Source organism: Culicoides brevitarsis, chromosome 3 (assembly GCF_036172545.1).
Source record: "Culicoides brevitarsis isolate CSIRO-B50_1 chromosome 3, AGI_CSIRO_Cbre_v1, whole genome shotgun sequence".
Lineage (NCBI taxonomy): Eukaryota > Metazoa > Arthropoda > Insecta > Diptera > Ceratopogonidae > Culicoides > Culicoides brevitarsis.
In genome coordinates this window covers 16,433,168-16,458,816 of record NC_087087.1, presented here as the reverse complement: position 1 = coordinate 16,458,816, position 25,649 = coordinate 16,433,168, and the positions used below count along the sequence as shown (strand labels likewise).

General features: G+C 32.0%; 3 protein-coding genes across 4 annotated transcripts in view; 2 read left to right on the top strand and 1 right to left on the bottom strand.

The window, feature by feature from the left end:
* LOC134835252 (uncharacterized) overlaps positions 1–18,830 on the top strand; it is a 64,925-nt gene extending 46,095 nt beyond the window's left edge. Inside the window, exons 2-9 of the mRNA XM_063850123.1 lie at positions 3,238–3,515; positions 3,825–4,108; positions 4,169–4,414; positions 4,831–6,377; positions 6,462–8,364; positions 12,348–12,411; positions 16,652–16,715; positions 17,371–18,830. Coding sequence (XP_063706193.1) covers positions 3,238–3,515; positions 3,825–4,108; positions 4,169–4,414; positions 4,831–6,377; positions 6,462–8,364; positions 12,348–12,411; positions 16,652–16,715; positions 17,371–18,830 — 5,846 coding nt within the window. The remainder of the gene's footprint in view (positions 1–3,237; positions 3,516–3,824; positions 4,109–4,168; positions 4,415–4,830; positions 6,378–6,461; positions 8,365–12,347; positions 12,412–16,651; positions 16,716–17,370) is intronic.
* A 3,137-nt stretch (positions 18,831–21,967) lies between these two features.
* Positions 21,968–22,693, bottom strand: LOC134834113 (U1 small nuclear ribonucleoprotein C). The gene is made up of 2 exons (XM_063848662.1): positions 22,521–22,693; positions 21,968–22,454 (listed from the first exon to the last, which is right to left on the bottom strand). Exon 2 carries the CDS (start codon positions 22,451–22,453, stop codon positions 22,055–22,057), a length of 399 nt encoding a protein of 132 aa, XP_063704732.1. The 5' UTR covers position 22,454; positions 22,521–22,693; the 3' UTR covers positions 21,968–22,054.
* Positions 22,694–22,765: 72 nt separating this feature from the next.
* LOC134834111 (deoxynucleoside kinase) lies at positions 22,766–25,361 on the top strand. Of its 2 annotated transcripts, none has more exons than XM_063848660.1 (4): positions 22,766–23,037; positions 23,736–24,212; positions 24,725–24,876; positions 24,939–25,361. In XM_063848660.1, exons 1-4 carry the CDS (start codon positions 23,010–23,012, stop codon positions 25,092–25,094), a joined length of 813 nt encoding a protein of 270 aa, XP_063704730.1. In that variant the 5' UTR covers positions 22,766–23,009; the 3' UTR covers positions 25,095–25,361. The 2 variants fall into 2 exon arrangements, with proteins under 2 accessions (XP_063704730.1, XP_063704731.1); XM_063848661.1 differs by lacking the exon at positions 22,766–23,037 and adding an exon at positions 23,243–23,436 and having other exon boundaries at positions 24,939–25,358.
* The last annotated feature ends 288 nt before the right edge of the window (positions 25,362–25,649 follow it).

The following is a 25,649-nucleotide window of genomic DNA, read 5'->3' as shown; positions in this document are numbered from 1 at the left end:
AGATTTGGTCTAGTTCTACAAATTGAACTTGTTATCCAATTGTAGTATGAAGAGCTCGAACGAAACTCGTCATTTGGATTTTCTACAGATCGAAATTTCTTCATCTTAGTTTAAAAAAGCAGGCTTGATTTTTCTTAACAAGTTTTACCTAAATATGAGTAACTGTAAAAGCTAAAGAGCTTGTGCGTCAGTGATCACGGTGAATTTTCTTCCCCATAGATACTACCTGAAGTGTCTGATTGCAAGTAACGCTGCCGCTCCCTTCTCTGTAGCGCCATATGCCTTTTCTGCGTTTGACCATTTTTTCGAGAGGAACGCTATTATCATTTTGTTTCCCTCTTGGTGTTGACCTAGCGCAACTCCCGCCGCCATGTCCAAGGCATCTGTATTTATGTTTAAAGGAAACTCTTTATCGTAGTTGAGGACTGCCACTATGGGTAAACAACAAAAGTGGACCCCAATTTTTGGTCAATATCAATGAAAAGCAAATTCATAATGATTTTTTTTTATCTATAAGAAAAATATATATTAAGCATACTTACAACTAATACAGCAATAATAATTTAAAACCAAAACCCGGACTTCATCTAGCTCCCAAATTTAGAATCCCCATTCGTATCGCATCAAGATCTCAAACTATCTCCATCTATTAATAAATAAAAAGAACCGTTAATGATGATAAATAAATCACTCCGCCAGCATTTCACTTACGATCTTCCTGTTTTCCGTCTCGAGTCTCTCTTGAAAGGCAACCACAAACCTTCATCAACATTCAATATTCCATAAATTTCCTCTGTAGACAGCAAAAAATAAATAGTGTGAATGTATCGATATCATGAGGCAATTAAAATTATTTGAAAAATGTTAATAATTTAAATTAAGATCATCGTGGAGAACTAAGAGGGGAAAACTGCTGCGTTTGTTTAGAAAAAAAAACTTCATTTGTAAAGTGATACCGAGAATCGTAAATAATTGTTTTTTACGACGATGATCAGAGGATCAAATTGCTTTATCTCATGAAATCTCTCATGAGCAAAACACATAATATGCACGGATCTAACCACAAATAACAGTTCAACAGCATTTTTTTTGCCAGGAATGCAGTTGAGGTGGAAGAGAAATCAATGTTAATCGTTAACCACAAAAGACAGTTTAAAGTTTAAGTTTTTAAATTGAGGTTTGAGGAACTTCAATTCAAGTTAAAACTATGAGGGCAAAAACATGATCAAAGAAGTCAGATTTCAACACAATTTTTTTCCTCCATAACATAAATTAGTTCAAGAATCATCATAAAAAAAATCTTTCATAAATAAAATTTTTCTGTCTCCCGCTTTTTCTAGTCCGCAACTACAAAATGAATGAAATTATTTGTTTAAATGATGAACCAACAAAAAAAAACTACTAATTTAATTACTTCCTCAGTACACTGATGATTATTATGATGATGATGATGGTATGAAGATAAAATGAAACTGTTACGCTGTGATGATTCTTTTCATAAAAAAAAATATTTGAAATTTTTTAATTTATATTCTCGGCTCTGACGAATGTTGTTTGCTGACGATTCATTGACAACATTTAGAGAAAGTACGAGCAATGCCGGAAGCTCATCCTTCGTAATTTGAGTTTTTTTTTTGAGGTGTAGTCACAACAACAAGACAATTTCCGATTAAAAAAGCAATCGTATGGGAATGGAATGAAAAGGATATGAAAAGGTCGTTGTGTTGTTTTGTGGTGTCACATTACTCTTCGTTTCTTGAGATTATATACAGAAATAAGTAATAGATAATCTCGACGATCAATGATTCTTTTAGATGAAAAAAAAATAAGAAGAAGAAAAAACGATGAAAGAGACCGCCCGCCAACCAAACCATTGAACGTGCCGTTGTTGTGATGCATCTCTATTTATTATTTGAGTTTGAATTTATCATGTTGTAAATATTAAGTCAAAATAAAAAGTTAGACTTACGTCTGGAGACGAAAGTGCTTTTTATCAATATGAAAAAAAATAAAAAATAAAAAAAAATTTGAAATAATTTTCAAGAATTTAATCTGAACCTAAATAAATTATTAAAATAAATTTTAAATAAATTTAATAAATTTTTTTTTTATAAATTTAATTAATTAATAAATTTTAATTAAAAATAAAATAATGAAAAAAATTAAACCAAATTTAAATTAAATTTAATTAAATTTAAAAAAAATAAATTTAGAATATTTATATAAAAAAATAATTTAATTTTTTTTAAATCAAATTAACTCAATTCCAAATTATTTTTAATTTTATTAATAAATAAAAAAAAATTAATTTTAATCAAAAATAAAATAACGAAAAAATCAAATTAAAATTAAATTTAAAAAAAAAATTAATGGAGTTAAAAAAATTTAATTTAATTTCAAAAAATTTTAAAATGAAAGCCGTTACGATATGCTTTTATTTTTTATTTATTTACTGTTTTTAAAATTGTAAATTTAAATCCGGGATTCCATAAAAATAAGTCGAAAACTGTCCAATAAAGTGCTTTTTATAAAAAATAAAAATTATTTTTTTAAATTAATTTAAATTTAAATAAAATTAAAAAAAATAAATTTAGAATATTTATATAAAAAAATAATTTAAAAAAATTTTTTAAAACAAATTTTTGGCTTTTTAATTTAATTCCAAATTTTTTTTAAATTTTATAATTAATAATTTAATATATTAAAAAAAATAATTTAATTTTATTAAATTATTTCTAATTTTTTTGAATAATTTTTTAATTTAATTATAATTATTTTTTTAAATTAATTATTTGATTGAAATTTAATTTAAAATTAATATTTATTTAAAAATTAATTAATTTATAAAAATTACTTACGGATAGACATCAGAATCCTCACAACAGCAGCTTCCATTTTCTTAAATGCACTTTTAAAATCAAAACAGACAACAAAAAGACACGTTCTAGAGGTTTTTTAGTACTCCGCAACTCCAATGCCGGCTATGAAATAACATAATTCGTTCCACCGTTGAACGTATATCTGTCTGTGGATTGTTATTGCCATTTTTTGCGTGTCGTGACTTGTTACATAAATAATATACGAAAAAATCGCTTCAAGGTTGTTTGCTGGGTAATTTATATGCGTTAACGAATAATTGTGCCTGCAATGACCAAATATAGCTCTTTTTTGATATCTTTTGCTTCTAACTGTAAAACAAAAACTTAAACTAACAAATTTTTTTTTTCATATTTTCAGCTGAAAGTGACCTTATCACGTTCGCCAACATCAAAAATCACTACAAGCGAAAACATGAGATCCAAACGTCACTTTTTACGCCAGAAACGCGCACTGACACGCTCAAGGAGATGTACGAGGCAGCAGCGAAGACACCTGTTCCGGTGATGGATGAGCTCGATCGGATTCTGGGAGAGAATCGGAGACGCAGTTCGGATGCTTTCATGTGCACGCCAGTGCTCGGTCAGATACGTCGTCGCATGAAAAGCAAGGTCGATCTGGAAATTGAAGCGAGAATGGTGAGTTTTTTATTTATTTTTTAATGAGAGATCGATATCTGATACAGGTTTGGCTGGAATCAAGCATGAAATGCATTGTTCTTGCAAAAAATGCTGAAATCGAAAAATCTCATCAAAAAATTATTTTTATTACCAACAATAATGGTTTTGCGTTAACGAAAAATCATTTTAAGACCGTTACTTGTTTCTTTTTGTTTCATCTTTGACCTCAATTTTCGATATTTCGTAATTCAAAGGATAAAGAAACAAATCGAAAGCAATAAAATTTTCATTTTCTCATCAATTTTTTTCGTTTTTTGTTTCTCGTAGCCCACTGCCATTGAAAATCTTCGCAAATGGACGTCACAAGAAGCAATTGGTGATATCACCGTGGGACCTGATGGCGTTTCACGAGTCTTTAGCACTTCCAGTTCCATTAACAATTCACAATTTGCGAATATGTCACGAGATGAGACTGATGACACTCTACATTCGACCTATAATAACAGCTCGGCAGTCACTAGTCGATCGAATACGAACGATAGTCTCAATGATGCAACGTTAGACCATAGATTGCCTTCACCTGAGGAACAACAAAAGATTATTGCCTTAAAGTAAGTCACATTTTTCATAAATTAAACTTTAAATCTTAATTTGTTTCAACTTTCGTTTAGATATCCAGCGGAGACGATTCGCGTCGATGTGTCTGGCAAACGATTCGATCGAATGTCGGCGGCACGCAAATCACTTCTGCACGTTCAAATGGGCGGAACCACAGGAACTCCCGTGGAAACAGAAGATGGAGCTGAAAGTGGCGGCGATACAATTCGCCGAAGGGCTCGATCACGCAAACCTCGGGGCAAGAGAAGAAACACCATTGCCGGGATCGACGGGAAGGAAATTGAGGAAGCAGCTAATGGGTGAGTCACGAAGCTTTTAACTTGAAAAAAAATGATCAGAAACGGATCGATTTGAAATATTGAATGAAAAAAATGCACCTTGCATGATTCCCATTAATAACTTTTTTTTGTTTTGTTTGATTTTTTTTTTTTGCTTTTATTTGATGTTGTTTGAGCTAGATTTTTAACCATTGAATGAGTAAGCATGTTCGCAAACTCCAGTATTTCGAATGAAATTGTTTTTTTCATGATTTTTTTGCAATCAAACAATTTTTTGTTAATGGGAATCAATTACTCACAAAAAACTCACAAATCGATCCTAATTCTGGTTGTTAATTGAATTTTTAACGTTTTTTCACGTAATACTGGAGTTAATCCTTGTAAACTAATATCCTGCTTTTTCTCCCTTTTCTTTTACCCGAATTTAGCGAGGCTAGTGGCGAAAGTCATCCTGAAGATCAAGCAGCCATTGATCTCGTTCCTCGTAGCAAATCGAGCGACATTTTGAAGAAAGATGAAAAATCGCGCCTAAGTCACTTTAACACACTGAAACAATGGGGTCGCAATCGCCTTCGTCAAATCACGTTACGTAGCAATGACAACAATGAACGCCAACTGCCACCAATCGACAAGCAGGTTTCTGATATTGATAACTTCAATACACAGGATACGATGCGCCAAAATAACGCATTCCGGAAACGCCAACTGGAAAAGGAGAAGGAACGAAAGCTTTCGCACGAACGAAAGCCTTCGTATTCCTCACAAAGCGAGAAAAGTGTGGCTGCGGTTTCGTCTCTTTCGACGATCCCCGTGAATCCGGTGAAGCTGCGAGAATCTTCGTTGATTCGCAGACAACGACGCCACGGATTGGGACAGAAAGAGGAACAGAATTCAAGTTCGGGTAACTGGAGTGCCAGTTCAGAGTCGGGACGAACGTCAATCGGAAGTGAAATAACGACGACTACTCATCCGAAATCGAGTGCCTCGAGTGGTTCATTGAATCATCATCATCTTCATGGTGGTTCAAGTGGACCTCCGAGCTCGATTATTTCACGTAGGCGATTCCTTAATACTTCCGCTTCGAGCAGTATTACAAGTGAAGGTACAGCTACCCCTGATTTGCAAACTTTTGGTGATTTTCATGACGAAGGTGAAACAAGTAGTATTTACTCCTGCGATACCGAGGGTTATTATACTTCCTTCCACATGGACAGTGGCTTGAAAACTCTCAAAGAAGAAGAACCAGCAACACCTTTGCATAACTCCCAAAACCTTTCGAGCACAACGAGCTTCGAAAGCTCCGGAAATCAAACGGTAATTTCGCCCGAAAATGAGTACGAGCTCTTTGGTCGTGGCTCGACATCGACTACAACCAGCAGCGCCGGCACAATTTGCACAATTGTCCCACCGAATGACTACGAACAACGTTCAAACGCATCCGTCCCACAAGTACCTGAACGCAAGAGTTCCCTCACGAAACTCAATCGGTCCAGTAGTTCTGTGAGTAATTCTAATGCTGGCACCCTCGAACGCAGTTACAGCAGCAGCACAGTAGGCAGTACGCTCGAACGCATGGGAACGATTAAGAGAAACGGCGTTTTGCTGCAAAAAGAAGTCCAAACAATCGTCAAAGAGGAAGCTCTGTCAGTAGCGAGAACAGAATCCCCTGATAGCGGCAACAATACGAGCTCGAGCCCAATAGAATCGAATTCAAGTCCAACGCAAAGTGCACAAGGCGTTCGAAGTAATTCGGAATTCGAGTATTCTGAAAGCTCTGATTTGGAATGTGTGGATCGAATTGAACGAATTAGAGTTAAGACGACAATTAATACAAGTCGCATCCCATCGATGTGTGTTATTACGCCTGGAAATAGCGACGATGACGAAGGAATGAAAAACCGGAAGAACTCTGATAGCTCTGAAGATCGCGAAGGACCACAAGTTATTGAAATTGCCTTTGGAGATGAAACTCCAATGAACGAAAGTGAGATTAAAAAGATGACAGAAGAAGAGAACAAACCCGAGGCATTATTGTATGACGTTCCCAATGCCCAATATTTCAAAAAAGAAGTTTTTAAGAAAGCCACCCTTTTGCCTCTTGGTAATTTCATGGGAAAGCTCAAAGGAGTTTTGCATAAGAAGAGTCCCAATAAGCATGAAGATGAAATCTATGCAGCTGGCGGTGAGTATGTGACCATTGCCGATGTCGCTAACAACAATAAGAAACGAGATTCGGGAGTTTACTTCTCGAACGACGTGGTAAAGAGAAATTTGGCAACGGTTTTGTCCGGAAATTTAAACGAAGAAACCGAATATGTCTCTTTGAATGAGTTGCCATGCAATATTAGATGCGAGAGCAATCTGTTATCCAGTGATGGTACAGATGCTGTTGCAATCGATGAAAATACTACGCGGGAAAATGCTGCTACTACGAATACTATGTCAAAGAATGAAACGGAGGGGAAATCTCCAACGCGAGACGAGGAAAATCGTATCAAAGGTGCGCGTGTCACACTCGATGCGCATGGCAAAGTTGTATACAACAGCGACAGCCTGAAACGTCGTAAGGGAGCACACACAACATTCGCACCAGGACCAAATGTAAAAGATACAAAAACATCGGAGGCAGTTGCAAGTGAAACGGCGCGCAGCGAAGACGACAAAGACGACGACGAGTATATCGAAATCCCACCTGCCATTTCCTCGCCATTGCTCAGTGGTGGTGTCTTGAATAGAAAATTGAATCAAGTGCGACCGGTAAAACGTCTCAATTCTCCGATAATTGACTCTGTGACAAATTCGAACAACAACATGCGAGGCGCTTACGTCAATTTGCAGGAAGCCCAGGCAGGCATGAATCCACTCATGACACAATCCAACTACACGGACTACATTGGCAACAGTAACGAAGGTAAGCTTAGTGATAGTTCGAGTGACAAGTACAAGTTGACTCCCGTCCAATTGTTTAAACAAAATTCCAAAATTGGCTTTTCACCAAAACAACAAAAAAGACAGAAATTTTCCCTTCCGCCGTCTCCACTGACAATCGAACACTACCCGTATAACGCAAGTGAAAGAGAAAATGAGAACGTTGACCCAAATAATTCAAGTGAAAACGGTGTTTGTGTAGTAAAACGTAGTAACAGCTACCGTTTGGCAAACAATGTTCCTTCGACACCAGCAATGGTGCTGAAAAATCCCTCGTTTGCATCTATTCGCAAATCGCGACTCACGACTGTAACTAATCCCAATGACGAAGTAATTCCTAACGAAAAAATAATCAATAACACGTCTGTTATTAATTCCTTTAATAACACATCACCTTTAATACCTACAAAAACTCATTCCCCTACGAACTCGCAAACTCATACAATGACTCCAATATGGTCCCCCAAAAATAAACTTTACAAAGAATTGACGGCAATTTCTCACAAAAACTCCGAAGCTGTCTCCCCCCATGTTAACAACAACACGCAAAACGGCGACAGCGCCAAAGGTAAGCCGAGAATTTATGACAAAAGTCGTCACGTGCATCACCGCAATAAGAACAAGAAACAAATATCCATTCACAGTATTTCGAGTCCCATAGCTGGTACATTAATTCGTCGTAGTAAGACAGACGAAGGATTTGCTTCGTTGGACGATGAAGAAGACGTGACATCGTCCAATGACAGTCACGGGAGCGATCAATCAACTTCCAACGTGGAAGACAAAAAGAGTGACGAGAAAATCTTAGAAACGAATTTTGAGCTATATGACATTCCGCGAAACTTACCAGTGCCACAAAAGGAACTCGTTGAAGACGAAGAAGACTCAGACGACGATGACGAAGACATTTTCTATACTCCCTCAAAAATTTTAAAGCCAATAATTTACTCAATTACTCCGTCAAAGTTGACCATCCCTTCGGACAGTTCTCAGCACAGAGCTCGCATCTTAAGCTCAAACGGAGATAATTGCACTGATATTTGGTGAAAAGTCAATTTTTGGAAACTAAAATTAGCATGTTAAGTTTTTTTTTGTGTTGTAATTTTATTTTAATGAATGTGTAAAAAAATATTTTTAAACGAGTGACTAACATCAGTTTTAAACAGTTAGGTAAGGTTAAGTTAGTAATTAAGGCACACATGACAGCCCCAAAAGGTCTCTGTAAATTAAATTGCAAAAATATATGGGAAAAGAACTCTGCACACTTTAACATGCACAAGAACAACACAATCATCTAGTAATTAAGACTCACTTAATCATACCGCCTGTAAATATTCACGCCCAACTCCTCATTGCATCACGCTTATAATATCATATAATAACACTCGTTTTAATAATATTATGGAATAATGATTGCATCTCATTTGTTGCTCGACCCGCCACCATCCACATGTAATTGACAATTAACATGAGAAGAGGACAAAGGGACACAGTGGGTTTTAAGAAGATTTTTAAAAGAAAAATTATCGATAGACTGAAATTAGTTAAAAATTTAGTTTTTGGATCATTTTATTTGAAAAATTTGAGCTAAAAATTTTTAAATCAAATAAATTAATTTTTTTCTTAAGCTTTAAAATTTTTAGTTGAAGGCTTAGAAGTAAAAATTACAAAATCAAATCAATCAAATTTAAAAAAAATTAATTTCATTTTAAAATTAAATTTAAAAAAAATAAATTAAAATTAAATCAAAATAAAATTTATTTAAAATTTAAATTTTATTTTTTTTTTTAATTTTTAACAACTTTAATTTTATTTTTAAAATTTATTAAAAATTTTTTTTTTAATTTAATAAAAAATTTATTTTTTTTAAATTTAATAAAAAACTTATTTTTTTTTTAATTTATTTAAAAACTAAATTCAAATTTATTTTTTAAAATATTTTTAATTATTTCTAATACAAGAAAAGAAAAAAAAATTTAAATTTAAAGAAAAAATAAATTAAAATTAAATCAAAATAAAATTTTTGAAAAATTAAAATATTTTTTTTTGCCAAAAAAATTTTTAAATTTTTAATTTTATTTTTTTTATTTTGAAAATTTATTAAAAATTTTTTTTTTATTGTGCCCCCCCCCCCCATTTTTTTTCAAAACTTTTAAATGGGGCATCGGACTTTATTTTTGATTTTCATTTGGAGCACCCTAAAACGAAAAAAAAAATATTTTTTTAAAATTTATTTATTTAAAAACTAAATTCAAAATTATTTTAAAAAATAGTTTTAATTATATCTAATACAAGAAAAGAAAGATTAAAATAAAAATTAAATCAAAAACAAATTTATTTAAAATTTAAATTTTATTTTGTTTTATATTTTTTAAAAACTTAAATTTTAATTTTAAAATTTAATTAAATTTTATTTTTTTTCAAAAAAAATTTATTTAGAGAAAAAATTGTTTTAAAAAATATTTTTAATTATTTTTAATATTTTTTTTATTCAATTTGATATTTTAAAAGCTCTTAAAAAAAATTAAGAAATTTTTCTGTTAATTTTTTTTGAGTAAAAACCCACTGTGAACCACTCAAGTCCCCAAATCTCCATCCATTTATCACAAAACAAATAAAAATTTTATATCCATTAATGTCCTCCTGTCATACCCACCTCTCTCTGAACCCACCGGCAACATCGCCGACGACGACCATTCTAAATGGCAAAGGATTATTAGCAACAACGTTGCTCTTTTTGCCATCACAATGCTATCCTTTTATCCTCTCCCACTCTGTCGAAACATTTTAACGCACATTTAATGACAGTCCACTTTGATTCGACGCCGATGTTGACGACGACGACGACAAAATGATCGAACAATGGCATGCTCAAGTACTATTATGGTCATAAAAAAATATTGCAACACCATTTTTATCGTCTCTCGTCGATTGAACGGAGGCAATGCAGCGTGATCTATTTTCCAGATAATTCAATAAAAGACGAACAACAACATGAAAATTGATTATAAAAGTGTCGTCGTGCCATGCCATCAACTATTTTTTTACTGCAGCAATGAGCGATATCGACTCAAGCCGATAATAAACTTCAATTTATCAAATAATATTGGCAAGAGTCGTCGTCTCGTCGTCGGTCAATGGAGTGCCAAAGTGCATTAATTTCAAAAGTCTTCATGTCATGAACTTCCTTGTAACTCGAAATTTTGTGACATTCGAGTCGATTCCTTGGCAAACAAACCAATTTTGCATCAAAGTTCGATGCACGGGATTAAATTACCGATTTTTTTTCGATTTTATTGATTTGGTGTCACAATTCATTTGCTTCCTGTCAATGAAGAGGAAAATTTTATTAGATTTTTATCGAGTTACGATTTTCAGAAGAATCCGTTCGTTTTCGTGTCACATTTTTTTCGGTCAAATCCTTCAAACGTCAATCCCCCCTTTTTATCACACGTCAAAAGTTCTTCATGGAGAACACTAAAACAATATTCCATTCAGTCGAGTCAGTCATAAAGACGTCGTTCAGCCATCAAAACACACTTGACAAACACACATCTCTTTTATGTCGTAATGCTGCTCGAGAATAATCACATAACGACTTTTACTTTTGCGTTACTTCAATCCGCGTCAAAATGAAACACACCGAGAAGAGACAAATGTGACGCAAAATATTTTACGTGATAAAATTTCGTTATTTGAGGATTTTTGGTGAAAATCGTCTTATTTTTTCCGAAAAGTTTGTTGTTCATGAAGTTGATAAATGGATGAAAATGAAAGAAAAAAGGAAGAAAACGAAGGATAGAAATACAAAGAAAAGTACTTTAAAGTGAAAATGAGAAGAGGAAATCGTCTGTTCGAGGGGGAGGGATGAATAAATGTTTGCTTTAAAATTAACGTCAAACACTTTTTATCGTCTATGACGTGAAAATGATGAAAATGTTTTAAAAAGCGCATTTACCTTCGGCTTTTGGCTCAAAAAATTAAAATTTTTTAAAAATTTCTAAGAAAAAAATGTTAAAAAATTTATAAAATTAATCACATAAAATTTTTAAAATGTACACTGGGTCAAAAATTTGAAATGTATACTGGGTTCAAATTTTATATTGTGCATGGGGCAAAATTTTTCAATAAGTAATCTTAGTCCAAAAATCAACAAGAATACAATACAAAAACATCAAAATTGCATTGGGCGACATTTTAGAATATGCACTGGGTCGAAAATTTCAAATGTATATTAAGTAAATATTTTATATTGTGCATGGAGCAAATTTTTCAATCTATAAACTGGGTCCATAAATTATCAAAAATATGAAACAAAAACTTCAAATATGCCTTGGGCGACATTTTAGAATGTGCACTGGGTCGAAAATTTCAAATGAATATTAAGTAAATATTTTAAATTGTGCATGGGGCAAAATTTTTCAATAAGTATTCTTAGTCCAAAAATCAACAAGAATACAAGACAAAAACTTCAAATATGCATTGGGCGACATTTTGAAATATGCACTGGGCTTTTTAAATTAAAAGACTCCCTAATTGACCAAATTGAAACATTTTTCAATAAAAACGCGTTTTAATTTTGTCGTCACTTGACATTTGCAGATGTAGATTTTCCCTTTTTAATTGGTACTTTTATCCATTATATCCATTTTGCTCGTTACTCAACTTGAAAAATCCCCTTAAAAACAAGAAAAGCCAATTAATAAGATTTTTAGCACAAATATTTGTCAAACAAACATCAACTTTAGTTTAGTAATTTTTAATTGTATATTAAATTTATGTTATTTTTTTATGTTAAACTTGTGTTTTTTTTTCACCTTCATTGCACTTTCGCTCCTCATCCCGCACTCACTTGTACACAACATAATCACAACTTGTAAATTTTTTGCTTCATGGCTGTTTTTTCGCACTTTGTTACTAACACAAAATCCTTCGTGGCTATTTAAGCAACAAAAAAGCAAACAGAAAAAGGAAGCCTCATTTACATACTTTTTTTTATGTGTTTTACTAACATTAATTATAAAAGTTTTGCATGTCCTTGTACATATAATGCCACTAAAAGTTCGGATTGCCATCCAGAAGGTCGTCAGGTAAGTAAACCAGTGACACGTGTTTCGGCCCCACGTTTCCCATCAAACGAATCAATAAACACGACATTAAAAATTTACAGAAAAATGTTGCGCCAAATCGATATGACTAGACCAAATAGTGGCAAACTATCGAAAATAGCGAATAGGGAAATGAAGCAACAAGTTTAACGATGCACGAGGTTTCAAAAAGTTTTGGGTGTCAATCGTTGTCGTTGCAAAAATCGAGACAAAAGCAAGGACAAGGTTCGCAACACGCGAAGTTGTTTAATTGGCAGGACGAATGTAGTCGTTTATACACTTTTTAGTCGAGTTGAAAGGTAGAGAAGTGATGCAACAAAAGGCATTGTTATCATTATTGTCATTATCATCGTCATCGTATTCATATGAGAGACTTTTCTATCTCCTTTTGTGTTCATTATTTCACAACATTTAACTTGCATCCTTTCGTTTCGACTTCCTTATGAGGGTAGTTTTGAGTCATTTCAAGTCAAAAAGCTCAACCTTGTATCTTGTATCTTTTTTGGGCAAGTTAACGATTTAGTTAATGATCTGAAAAGGATGCGATTGCTTTCGGATGACATGTCATGACAAATCAATAAACTTGTTACTTGTTTAGTTGGTCCTTCTTTACGGATATTTTTTGTTCCACAAACTTTTACTTTGAACTAAGGATTTAATAAAATCGGTCAACCAAACGGATTTTAGATATTTTTTAGTGCATTTTGGTATATTCAAGTACCCTTTGACATAATGATCTCACTAAAAATGCATAGAAACACTTTGGTTCGTTCTAGAATTTTAAATTTAGGTTTTTAGGACTGCTTTAGGCCTAACTAACACAAAACCATCAAAAAATCTTTTGCCATTTTTTTTTTCGATGAAATGCTGAAATCGGGTGATGTGTCAGAAAATTGGCGACGAGGAAATAAATTTAAATTCTTAAAGAACCGAAATTTGATATATGCCTTAAGTTCAATCTCTTTGGATTAATTGACTTTAATGGAAATTGTATATTCTTAGTTTAAATTTAGGGCTAATCTCCACGGGTATAAATTCGGTATAAATTATTTCTAATTAAAAATGTTTAATTTTTATGTTGGATCAAATTTTGTCTAGGTTAGGTTAGAAAATTTAAACCAACATAAAAATTGAAGATCTCTAATTAGCAATAATGTATTCCAAATTTATGTGTTACCAGCCCGTGAAGAGAAATTCTCAGGAACTAGAACTTAGTTTTGAAGTATTTGTTCTTGATCGTAAAGTCCATATGAATTCCTTTTGAGTCCCCTAAATCATTAGGTCTGTTTTTTTCTTCTTGATTTTTTAATCTACGATCCCCTTTTTGTGGTAATTTTTTATGTTTTTGAGCATTTTGAATTTTCTTTGACATATTACAAAACTAAATTTAAAATTATTTCTCTCTTTAGAAACTTGAAGTCGTAGCTTTTAAATACCCAGTGGGAAATTTGAGCTGAAAATTTTAAAGTTTTCTTAAAGGTTTTTCAACTTTTTGTAGGTTTTTCGAGAAATTTATTTTACAAGAATGAAAATTTGAGTGGCTCAATGGCTCAAAAGTTCGATTTTAACTCAATGATTATAAAGAAACTTCTATTTTTGAGCCCAAATTCTATTAATCGTACAATTATTACAATCAAATATATTTTTCCATGAAAAATATAGAAATTTTTGACTACAAGTCATAAAATTTACTCAATTTTTCTTTTTTCTAAAATTTTTTTTCGAAAAAATTACAAAATATTAGAAAACTGTTAAGAAAACTTTAAAAAGCTTTTATTTTAGCTCCTGAGGATCTAAAAAAAGGGCCCAAATTTCCCACTGGGTAGTTTGAAAAGCAAGCTTTCAGTTTCCTGTTTGTCCTAGTATCATATAAAGTTTTGTTAAATTTTTGAGAATCCTTGTAAAAATTCCAATAAAAGAAGTTTTGAATCTAAATTAGTTTCGAGTTCGTCTTTTCCCTGATACGGGACATAGCCAGGTGATATATTTGTTGATTCAAATTTTTCCGAAAGCCTCGAAAGAAAATCATTGACAAACTCGATTTTTAATTCTGCTCTGTGATTGTAAAATGTTAAACTATAACATTGAAAACATAAAAACAGAATTTACCCTTTTCTGGTTGAAACATCCCCTATTATCTGTTTCAAATGTCATGACTCCAACCATTATAAAATGCAAAAACATGCAATTATTTCATACATTCTGACTTGCACAAAAACAAGTCACTCAGACACACAATCACCGAGTTTTTCACTTTGTGACTTTTTACATGCAGGAAAAAATGAGACTTTTTGTTTGTTTTTCCCTTTTACTTCTCACATTTTTCCCATTCGTTTTTTTTTCACAAGTTGCTGAACAATGCTTACACAAATGTTTGCATTCTTGGTTGTTTTTTCTTCCTGCATCTGATTTCAAAGGGAATTTTTCCCAGAATAAATTGTTGCGAATTCCTTGGAACGATAAAAAAATAATCGAAATCCTTAATCAGCTTAATTAGGGAATCAATTTTCCTCGTAAATGCTTTTCGATAAATGAATAGCTTTTTTCGATCATCTTTTATTGTTATTGCCTGATTATTTTCGCTCATCCACTCGAGTCATAAATAGATTAGTAATGTGTTTGTGACACAGAGATGAAAAGTAATCTTAATCGTTCGATCTTGATGACATTCGTTAATGGCAGAAAAGAATTGCTCGCTGTTTCGCTAAACCAAACGACATTTCCGGCAACATTGCGAGCAGTGACTGTGACACATTATTACTATTTTGCTTGACATTCCTTCGTTCTGTTCCAGATAAAAAAAAAGTTACAAATGTTTATGTGGAGCAACGTAACATAAATAATAGATTACAACAAAATCAATATTGTAGCGTTTTGTGTATACGGGACCGTCTGTTTTCTCGGCATTGCAATGGGAATAAACTTTGTTTCGTATATACGAATTTTAACGGGAAACACATTTATTTTTCATTTAAAGCATTTCTACGTTCCCTTGTTTTTTTGGGGAATTTATAAGGTTGAGGCAATTTGGGAAAATATTTCATTTTTTATTAAAAGAAATTTTGAAAGAAAATAAAATTTTTAACTTAAAAAATAAGTTTTTGAAAATTTAATTTTTTTTTAAAATTTTTATTTTTTTTTTAATTTTGATTTATTTTTTAAAAACAAAAAAAAATTGAAGAAAAAAAATTAATTATTATTTTGAACTTTTAAGTTTTTTTAATAATTAATTTTGATTTTTGAAATTTTTTAATTTTTTTTAATTGAAAATATTTTAAAATTTAAAAAAAATCTAAATAAATAATTTTCAATGAAAAATGAAACTTTTTTCCTCATTGCTTCAACCTTACTACTACAGATTCGTATTTTTCCGCTCATTCACGTAGCCTAGACAAGAGAATCATACAATTCATGAAAACTTTATGGGCAATCAAGGTATATGATGAGGATGATGGTTTTTGGTCTGCTACTCTCGATTCTCCTCTCTCTTTGTCATTCCTTCCCCATATCTGTGTTAGTGTTAGCTAATCATGAGATATTTTGTCTAGTTGGCAGCCAGTTGGTTTTTATTGCCATTTCCTTGTGTACATTTTTGGACAAAGAAAATGAGGGCAATCACCTTATCAACTGCGAGAATCGTTTATGCGTGGCGGAGACTCTCGCAAAACAAAACAAACGTGATGGGAATTTGTAACGAAGAAGAGACGAGTAACAGACGTCATTGCCGTATTTTCGTCTAAATCGTCCCCTTAAAGTCCCTTAAACAATGAAAGAAAAGAAAGGATTCACATTTATGACCGAACCAATACACACTTGCTTGCTTACTTTTAAAGGCAGAAAAATACAGTTCGAGACACAAAAAATTGTACAAATGAGGGTTTTGCAACTCAAAAACTCATAAAATAGGCAAAAATATGCTCTTTTTGTAACATTTCATGATGAGTATTGAAGAAAACGAAATGAAAAAGGGGAGCAGAAAATTCTTTTGTGGCAAAAAGTTTGCCGTTGTCAAAAAATATTTATTTTTCCTTTTTTTGCATCGTAATAGGTCTTCAGAAACCTTAAATTATTTGCCGAGTTTATTTAGACATTTTAATTAAATGTTGCAATTTAATATTCTCTCTTTCTGCCATTTTGCGTGTCCTTTATCGAACATATGCAGCAGTTTTTAGTAATAATTTAAACGAATTATGTGGTTATGACAAATTATTTCTATATATAGGATTACATGGAAGGATTACGGGGGATAGTAAGTGATATCGGCAAGCATGTGTTTGGGCAAATTTGTAAAGTTTTGACATATGATGAATGATTGAGTGGGGTTTCTATTCATAACTGATAGTCTCAGAGCTCCAAAAGGTGATAAATTTCACTAAATTGATTGCTTCTCATACTTATAGTTGATCTCAATTCGAATTTGGATGTAAATATTGAATTTTATTTCATACACTGTCCTGAAAATTGAAGCCTTTCGCGTAACAGTTTAAATTTCCCATATTGTCTAGTGGTTAGGATACTCACGGCTTGAAAAAGAATGAAGGCTCACCTCTTTTTTGGTCCAAAATCCTCTTTGCTCCAAGGTTTGATGACATCATGAAGGTAAGTGGTAACTTTAATCAATAAACAGGTGCTATAGGTGCTTTTGTATTCAAGACAAAGTTGGTAGTTTTACGATTTTCATTTCTTGATAAGTTTTAACTGCTAAACTTTTCTCTTTATCTCTCTGTTTTACTGTTTCTGTCTGTGCATAAGTAAACACGTTCACTCACAAAACTTTTAATCATCATCATCTAACCTATTTCCTCATTTCCCTTGTAAAATATGTAGATTTGTTTGTTTTGTTTGTATTTGTGTCTCTAGCTAATTACGTAGTTGACTAATCTCCTCGTGATTACTCTTTGTGAATTTCAATTGAATTTTTGTTCATTTCTCTCGTTACAGATTATCAACTTTCGTCCCATGATCCGCACTTCAATGGAGGTCTCATGACCCAATCCTCCTACATATCATCGACGTTGCCACGTTTCCAAAACTCGCCGATATACGAGAGTCCTCCCGTGACCTACTCCACAATTGGCATGGATCCGATGATGCAGCAGCAGTTCAAGCGAAACGATCAAATGTACTGGACATTGCAATCTGCGGGGCGTAAATCACGCTTCAATACTTACGGTCTAACGGATGACTTGAATATGGCGCAATCGGATATCCCCATTGAACAGCTTTACTCCACGCCGAATAAACTTCGGACGACTCGTCATGGTTTCGATAACTACTTCTCGCCAGTTCCGTCGGTGCAAGACTCACATCCTGTCGGAAAGGTGCATGAAAGCAAGTCACGAGATGATAGTTTGAACAAGATTTCTCCTATTGATCCACGGAATACGGGTCCAGGATTTCAAACGTCAACTCCAGCCAAGGCAGATAACGGTTTGGCATCACCGACAAAGGGATTGAGCGAGGAACTACGAAACCGCTTACGGCTCGGTGACAGCGGCGCTCGTTCAAGTGGCAACTCGCCCATAAACAGTGGTCGATCTACGCCGCGACTCGAACCGCAGGCGAGAACTCGTCACAGTTGGGCATCACAAAACGCACAAGTTCCCGAAACCTGCGCCGATCGCATGAAACAGCCCAAAACGAGTCTAATGGACTTCAAGCGGTTACTTTTGGAGAAACAAGCCACGAATGCTGCGACGAAAAAGTCTGCGGTCGAACAACTTTTGATGCAAAAGCAACAACAGCAATATGTCCCTCAACCAGCTCCGGCAAGCCCAACCACAGCAGGTCCAAAAGCAATCAACTCAAGTATGCACATTCTGGATTTGAGTGGATCTCCCAAGACTTTCGCTACACGAAGGATGTTACGACAAGGCAATTTCGGCACAAGTTCGCCTGTCAAATCTAACGCGCCAAAACACGTTTCACCCAAGACTGGTTGGCGTTACAATAATTTACGATCAGATGTTATTTCAACAGCAATTCCTGAGGTAAACAGTGAAGAAGATAACAGTCCGAATAACAGTGCACAACGACAATTGCTGAAAAATAACGCATCTCCGCCAAAAGCTCCGTCACCGCGTGAACCAGAGGACGATCGTGTCGTCGTCGAGGAGAAAATGAGTGTTCGTGATAACATTTTCCTAAAGACTGAAGAAAATAACTTTATGAAACACGAGTTACTACAAAATAAGCAACCTGTAACTGGAATTTACTCACGAGCTCATTTGCAAGCGCAACGTGCCCAGTTTCTGCTTGGCGGGAATGCCAACCCTACAAATGGCGCCAAATCACTGATCAATTCTAAATTCAAGGATCAAGCGGCAACGTCTCCAACATCAGCTTCAGCTACTGTTGCCGCCACAGATGCAGCATTGCCTACACTCGAAACATCCCTTTGATATCCGGACGACGCGATAAGTCCTCAGAGCGATGAAGGACCCGATTACGCAGATTACGATTATTTGTCGCAGGACCTAATGAAAGAGTTTAACGAGTTCTATATGGGATTCACGCCGCAAGAGCTGCGAAAGTTCAAGGAAGAACAAGCAGAAAGATACGAAAATATTTAAGTAAATTAATGAAAGAAATTCTAATGACGACCTAAATACGAGAGCGACATCTGTTGCCATTTTAAACTTTAAGCAAAACTGGAACAATTTTAAAAGTAGAACTAAATTTACAAACACGAATGAATCAGAAAACCCTTCCCACAAAAATAAAAAAACAAAATTATCAAAGTTTCAAGTTCAAAAAATTATTTTGACAGTGACAGGTGTCAAAAATTTTAACAAAATGTCATTTAAAAGACATTTCATCAAAATATTTGACACCTGTCACTGTCAAAATAATTTTATGAACTAATCCGTTAAAATATAGATGTCTTTTTTGATCGATTTTTATCAAAAAAAGAAAACATGGAATTATATCAAAAAAATAAATGTTAAATATAAAAAAAAACAATGAATAGAGTAGAGAGCCAAAAAAATTGCTTTTGACGCTTTTTTTCGTTACAAAAAAAAAAATACTATTAGAAATGTCAATTACTTCCCTTTTGTTTTTCAAAATTATTTATTTAATGTGAAATGAATATTGTACTCCTTGTTAGCAAAGTAAGCTTAGCGAAAATTTTTACAAGATAGAAATTTAAGTCGTTGCAATTTTTTACTACAAAATATTATTAAAATAAAAAAAAATATTAGAGAAAAATTCGAAAATCTCTCAACGACATCAGCAAAAAAAAAACAATTAACGAAACGTATTTATTATTATTATATTATTCTAAGTTATGAATGACAAAAAAAAACTATTGTTGTATGAAATTATTAATTGAAGAGATCAAATAAAAATTAAATCAAACAATTAAATATTTTTTTTAATTTTAATTTTTGATGATCTGCGTCTAAGGGAAGTTTCTAAGGTAATTTTTTTTACAATTTTTCAAATAATTTTTAAAATTTTTTTTTTCTTGAATCACAATCGTTATCTTTGAACATCCATACTATATTCTTATGGTGAGTTTAAAAAATGCTTTGTTTTGACAAATCTTTGGCCGAGTTTTGTTGTTTTCATTTTGGTTTTTATATTTTTTCCTTTCAAGAAAAAAATTAAGAAAAGCAACCATAGAAAATAAAATTTATTTTAGTATCTAAGCTTGCCATGCTTGCAAATAATTTCTTTTGTTTCAATGAAAACTTGATTAAACTAAAAGCGATACTTAAAAGTTAAGTAAAATATGACCATATAATGTGTTGAAATAAATGCAAGTATAAATAAAATATAAATGCAAAGTAACCTAATTTTTTCCATACTTTCGATGTTAGCTTTTAACAAATTTTACGAATATGTTTAATTAAAAAAGTATAAAATTTCTCTGAAATATTTTTCTCTTGGTTTAGTTTTGACAAAATTAAATGAATGTTGAGAAACTTCTTTTACACAGCAAACAAATCTGTTTTTTTTTTATGTTTCCGACAAATTTCGATTTTTAATTTAGTTGTGAAATTTTTACAATTTTCTTAAAGGTTTAATACTTCAGTGTACTTCATGTTTTGATTTTCATCAAAATTAGCAAAACTGCCAAATTAAACAAAAAATTGAACAATTTTTGAAATTCTTTGAACTTTGAGTTTTGTTGAGAACAAGGGCTTTGATTTGAACAAACAAGTGTTGTGCTTGATTTATATATTTTTTTTTATCCAAGTTTGTTTCACTTGACGGTTAGAAAAGAAATGAATATTAATTTTGATGTTTCAATGAAAATGAAGAGTTTAATCATAGAGATGAACAAACTTTAATTAATCAGAACATTGTAGAATTTGCTCTAGGACAATGAAAAATTCCTATTGCTATGTGGATTGATGAAAAACGTGAAGAACTTGCTTTCCCACATACGCCGTTAACGTTGACCGTTAACAAGTTTGTTTATATTTTTTTTTCTTATTAAAAATGAAATTTCTTGATGACATTTTTTAAAGGGTAAAATATTTTGCACATACCAAAAAAAAAATTGAACTGCTAAAATTACATTTTCATCTAACCAAAAATCTAAAATTTACAAACTATTTGACCAAAATATCTAACCAAATAACACATTTATCTAAAATGCGTTAAAAGGTTGAAGAAAAGCAATCATAGACTAAAAAAGACTTTTTTCAATAAGAACTCGATTAAAGCAAGATATTATTAAAAAGGTAAGTAATTTTTTTAACTCTTAAAGACTTTTTTTTAATTACACATCGCATTTTTGTTGAAAAATATTGACAAAGTAAAAATTTTTTAAATTATTAATTAAAAATATCTTCTTTAAAAGTTTTTAAATAACATTTATGAAAAAAAAAATAAATATCAACTAAGGCAAAAAAAAATTAAATTTTTGATTTTTTTTTTTCAATTTTTAACGTTTTTGGACGTTAAACGTCAATTCTTAACATAAAATTAATTTAATTTTTTAATTTGAAATTTTAATTTATATTATTTTTAAATTTGAACTCAAAAATGGAGAAAAAATAATCAAAATGTCATAAAATAAAAATTTTTGAAAAAATAAAATTATTTTGGTCAAGTGACTTAACAAATTTTATTTTCTACAATTTGTCTACCTAATTAGAACGAAATATAATGGCAGAAAATATTTCCATTTTATACTTAATTTTGATTTTCTCCCTGAATTCTTTCAACTAAATCGACTGAGTTAACTAAGAAATGGATATATTAAATTTATTCGCCTAAGAGAGAATTTTGAATGAACTAAAATTTTCCAAAGTTTCACAAAAATAAAAAGAATTTTTCTAAAAAAAAGGAAATCGGACAAATTGGGCTTTTCATTATTTTTTCAAATGATTAAATTAAAAATTAAAAGCAATTTTAAAAGTTTTTTAAAATATTATCGAAAAAATATTTTTAGAAAATAAAATTTATGGTAAGAATCTCAAAAAGAATTCAGATTTCCTTATATTTGGGTTAAATTTATCTCTTCAGAAAAGCAAAAATTCTCTTAAAACCCGTAACTTTTTCACCTTCATTCTGATTATTCCGCGAAAAAAAAAACAAAACTTTCCTATCATCATATTTATCTCAAAATGAAATAATCGAATAAAAAATCTTCTTATAAACTCTCTTAAAATTAATTCATGCCTGGCGGCGGTCCCATTCCCGGTCGCATATTCATCGGCATCATGGGTCTCATGCCAGCCATGTTTGGAGGTGGCATCGTGAGCATTCCCGGTGGCGGCAAACCAGCCATTGGCACACGTGGCGGCGGGCCTGCCATATTTGGCGGTGGAATTGTAACTTTTCCGGCAACGGGAGGCGGAACTGCCGAGAACGGATTCTGAGCAATTTTGCCAGCTTTGAAGGCAGCCGTGGTCGCATCAATTAAATGCTGTGCTTGCTCCTCCATCCACTTTTGGTAGTAAAATTTTACGTTATCCTTGTGTTTGCGCCCGGTGCAGTGCGTTTTTCGGACACTCGGGGAATCGTGCGTGAGGTAGGTATCGCAATAGTCACAATAGTATTTGGGCATCCTGGAAAAAAAAATTAAGGAAAACGTTTAGAAAAGTCGAGAAATTAAAGTTTTTATGAAAATTTACCTGAATTAATTAAAATTTATTACTGCCCCGATGATAAATGTAAAGAATTTGAACTGGTTTTAAAATAATTCACTTAAAAAATCCAGAAAAATTGGATTTTTAATAAAAATTTTTGGAAATTAATTTCACAAATCGTCAAAACAAATCAATTTTTGACACTTTAATGACATTTCGCAGGGCTGTGATCCAAAATTTATCACTTTCATTCGTCTCAATATTAACCACGATTGAATCAGCAAGTGCAATTTTCAAAATCTGCAAGAAAAAACAACAAAAACACGGAAATCAAATAATTTAATTAAATTTCAACGCAAAATCGTACTTAACAAATCACTGATTCACTTGTAATGTCAAGCTAACATTCGCCTAAAGATCTCAAGACACCAAAAATCACCTCGCCTTGTGATAGAGCTTTGAAAAAACTCAAATGACGCAGAAATCTCACCATTTTTTGGAATTTCACAACATTCTTTCGCACTAAAAAAAGTCATGCTTGCGACATTTTCTCGTGTAATCAGTAAGTAACCTTCGGCAATTAATTTGTCGTTCATGATTAGAAGTCAAAAGCTTATCAAAAATTATTTCGTGCACAAAATTTCAAAACAAAAATCTTATATGTAATTTTTTTTTCACATACGATCTGTGTGCGCATGTATGTAACGTACGTTTGTTTACTAAATAAAAAGGAGGCAAAATTCGGTTGTTTTTAGCGGGAAGCCGCCGTTAGAGACATCACGCTAAATTTTTCATTTCATCGCTGACGTTGACGGGGTCTAGTCGTCTTTTTATCGTACTTTAAATCCGATTTTTTGAATTATTTTAAAAGTTTGCGACAATTTTGGTGGAATTTTGTGCATAAATTCATCGAAAAAGTAATTTTAATTGAAATATTCGACAAAAAGTGAAATAATAAAAGGTAAATTTTCCCGCGAAAAGTGAATAATGAAGATAAAAATAGATTAATATTCAATGTGTGTTATGAAAAAATGCGTTTTTTATGGGTTTTTAATGACTAAGTAGCGTCTATGAAAATTAAAAAGGCGGGAAAAGCACGAAAATTTAGGTTATTTCTCGATTTTTAAACGAAATTCGGTCATTTTTGGGCGTTAAATGAAGTCAAGGTCGTTGCCCTAATTTTAAAGTGATAAAAAAAGAAACATCTGGTTTTTCAATTTCATTAAAAAAATAAAAAAAATTAATATTTTCTCATTCTAGGGCGTCATTGTTCCACATACTACAAGAATATGGCGATGAATGTGACAGTAAATAGCACCAAAATTGGCGCCGATGACCCAAATAAGCCGTTCACCGTTTTCATCGAGGGAAATATCGGTAGCGGCAAAACTACGTTCCTCAATCACTTTAACAAGTACGATAGTGTTTGTTTGATGGCAGAGCCCGTTGACCTTTGGCGCAATTGTGGCGGCGTAAATTTGCTGGAAATGTTGTACACGGAGCCCTATCGCTGGGCCATGCCATTCCAGACGTATGTGACGCTCACGATGCTCAATACGCACACGCATAAGACCGAAAAGCCCGTTAAATTGATGGAACGGTCGTTGTATAGTGCGAGATATTGCTTCGTCGAGAATATGAGGAGCACGGGCGTTTTGCATGAAGGCATGTACAACATTTTGCAAGACTGGTTTAATTATTTTACGACGAATGTTCACATTCAGGCGGATTTAATTGGTGAGTTTGAATGAAAAAAATTAATTTTTAAGGAAAAATCTTCACAAAATTTAAAAAATTTAAATTAAAAAGTAAAAAAAAATAAAATTTAAAGTAAAATATTTAGTCAAAAATAATTATTTTGATTTTTGTTTGATATTTTATTAAAAAAAAAAAATAAAATTTCAAAAATGAAAATAAAAATGAAAAATATAAAAAAATAAAAAAAATAATTCAAATAATATTTAAAATATTAAAAACTTTCTCAAAAATTGTTTTTTTTTTATTTTTTCAATCTGTAATTTAATTTATTAATTTTTTGTTTAATTAGCTTTAATTTATTATTTTATTTAATTTTTATTTTCTTTTATTTAATTTTTAATTTATTTTTTTTTATTTTTCTAAACTTTTTAAATTTTATTTTAATTTTAAAAATAAATTAAAATTTTAGTCTTAAAATTTTTAATTTTTAAAAATTAACATAATTTGAAAATTTTTAAGAAAACTAATTTTTCAAAATTTTTTTCCCACAGTTTATTTAAGAACGACCCCGGAAATCGTCTACGAGCGCATGAAAAAACGCGGACGCAGCGAAGAAACCCTCGTTCCCTTCGAGTATCTCAAACAGCTTCATGAGTTACATGAAAACTGGCTCATTCATGGACAACATTATCGACCAGCTCCTGTAAGAAAATTACTTTAAACTATTTTTTTTCATTTAAAATTTAATTTTTTCGCTCTTTTTAGGTCTTGGTCCTTGATGCCAATCTCGACTTGACCGAAATCGGTTCGGAATACGAACGCAGCGAAACGAGCATTCTCAAGCCGATCCTCATTGACAACACAAACATGCCAATTATGGCATCACCGAGCAAGAGAAATGCCAAAGGCGACTATTCCTAAAGCGATTCGTGTTTTGGAAGAACACGTGGAACGTTCGGTCGAACATTTGTCGAATAATGTATTAGTATCAATTTTATTTGGAAAAAATTACCCAATTATAAGTAAATTTTTAGTATTTAGTTAAATATTTAGGACATATTAACATGAAAAATTAGCATTTAGTTCATTTTTTTTTCTTTACGCTTTCGTCGGAAAAAAATTGCAGAATCAAAAAATGTTTAAAAATTCTTTAAAACTAAATTTTTGACAGTTAAAATCAGGTTTTTTTGGACCAAAAATAATAGAAAATTATCAATTTTTACTTTCAAAAGTGATATTTTGACTAATTTTGAATTTTTTTCATGAGTCAAAATTATTTTTTTGACAGATTTTTGGATTAAAATTTGCAAATTTTTGTCAAAAAAAAAAATAAATTGTCAGCTAAAATCCAAAAGTTATGAAAAGTGTCAAAAAATTTGTTAAAAATTTCAAGTTTTTGGATTATTCAGTGAAAATTTTTAAATTCATTTAAAAAAAGTCAGTTTTTAACATTTTTTTCGATAATTTTAAATTATT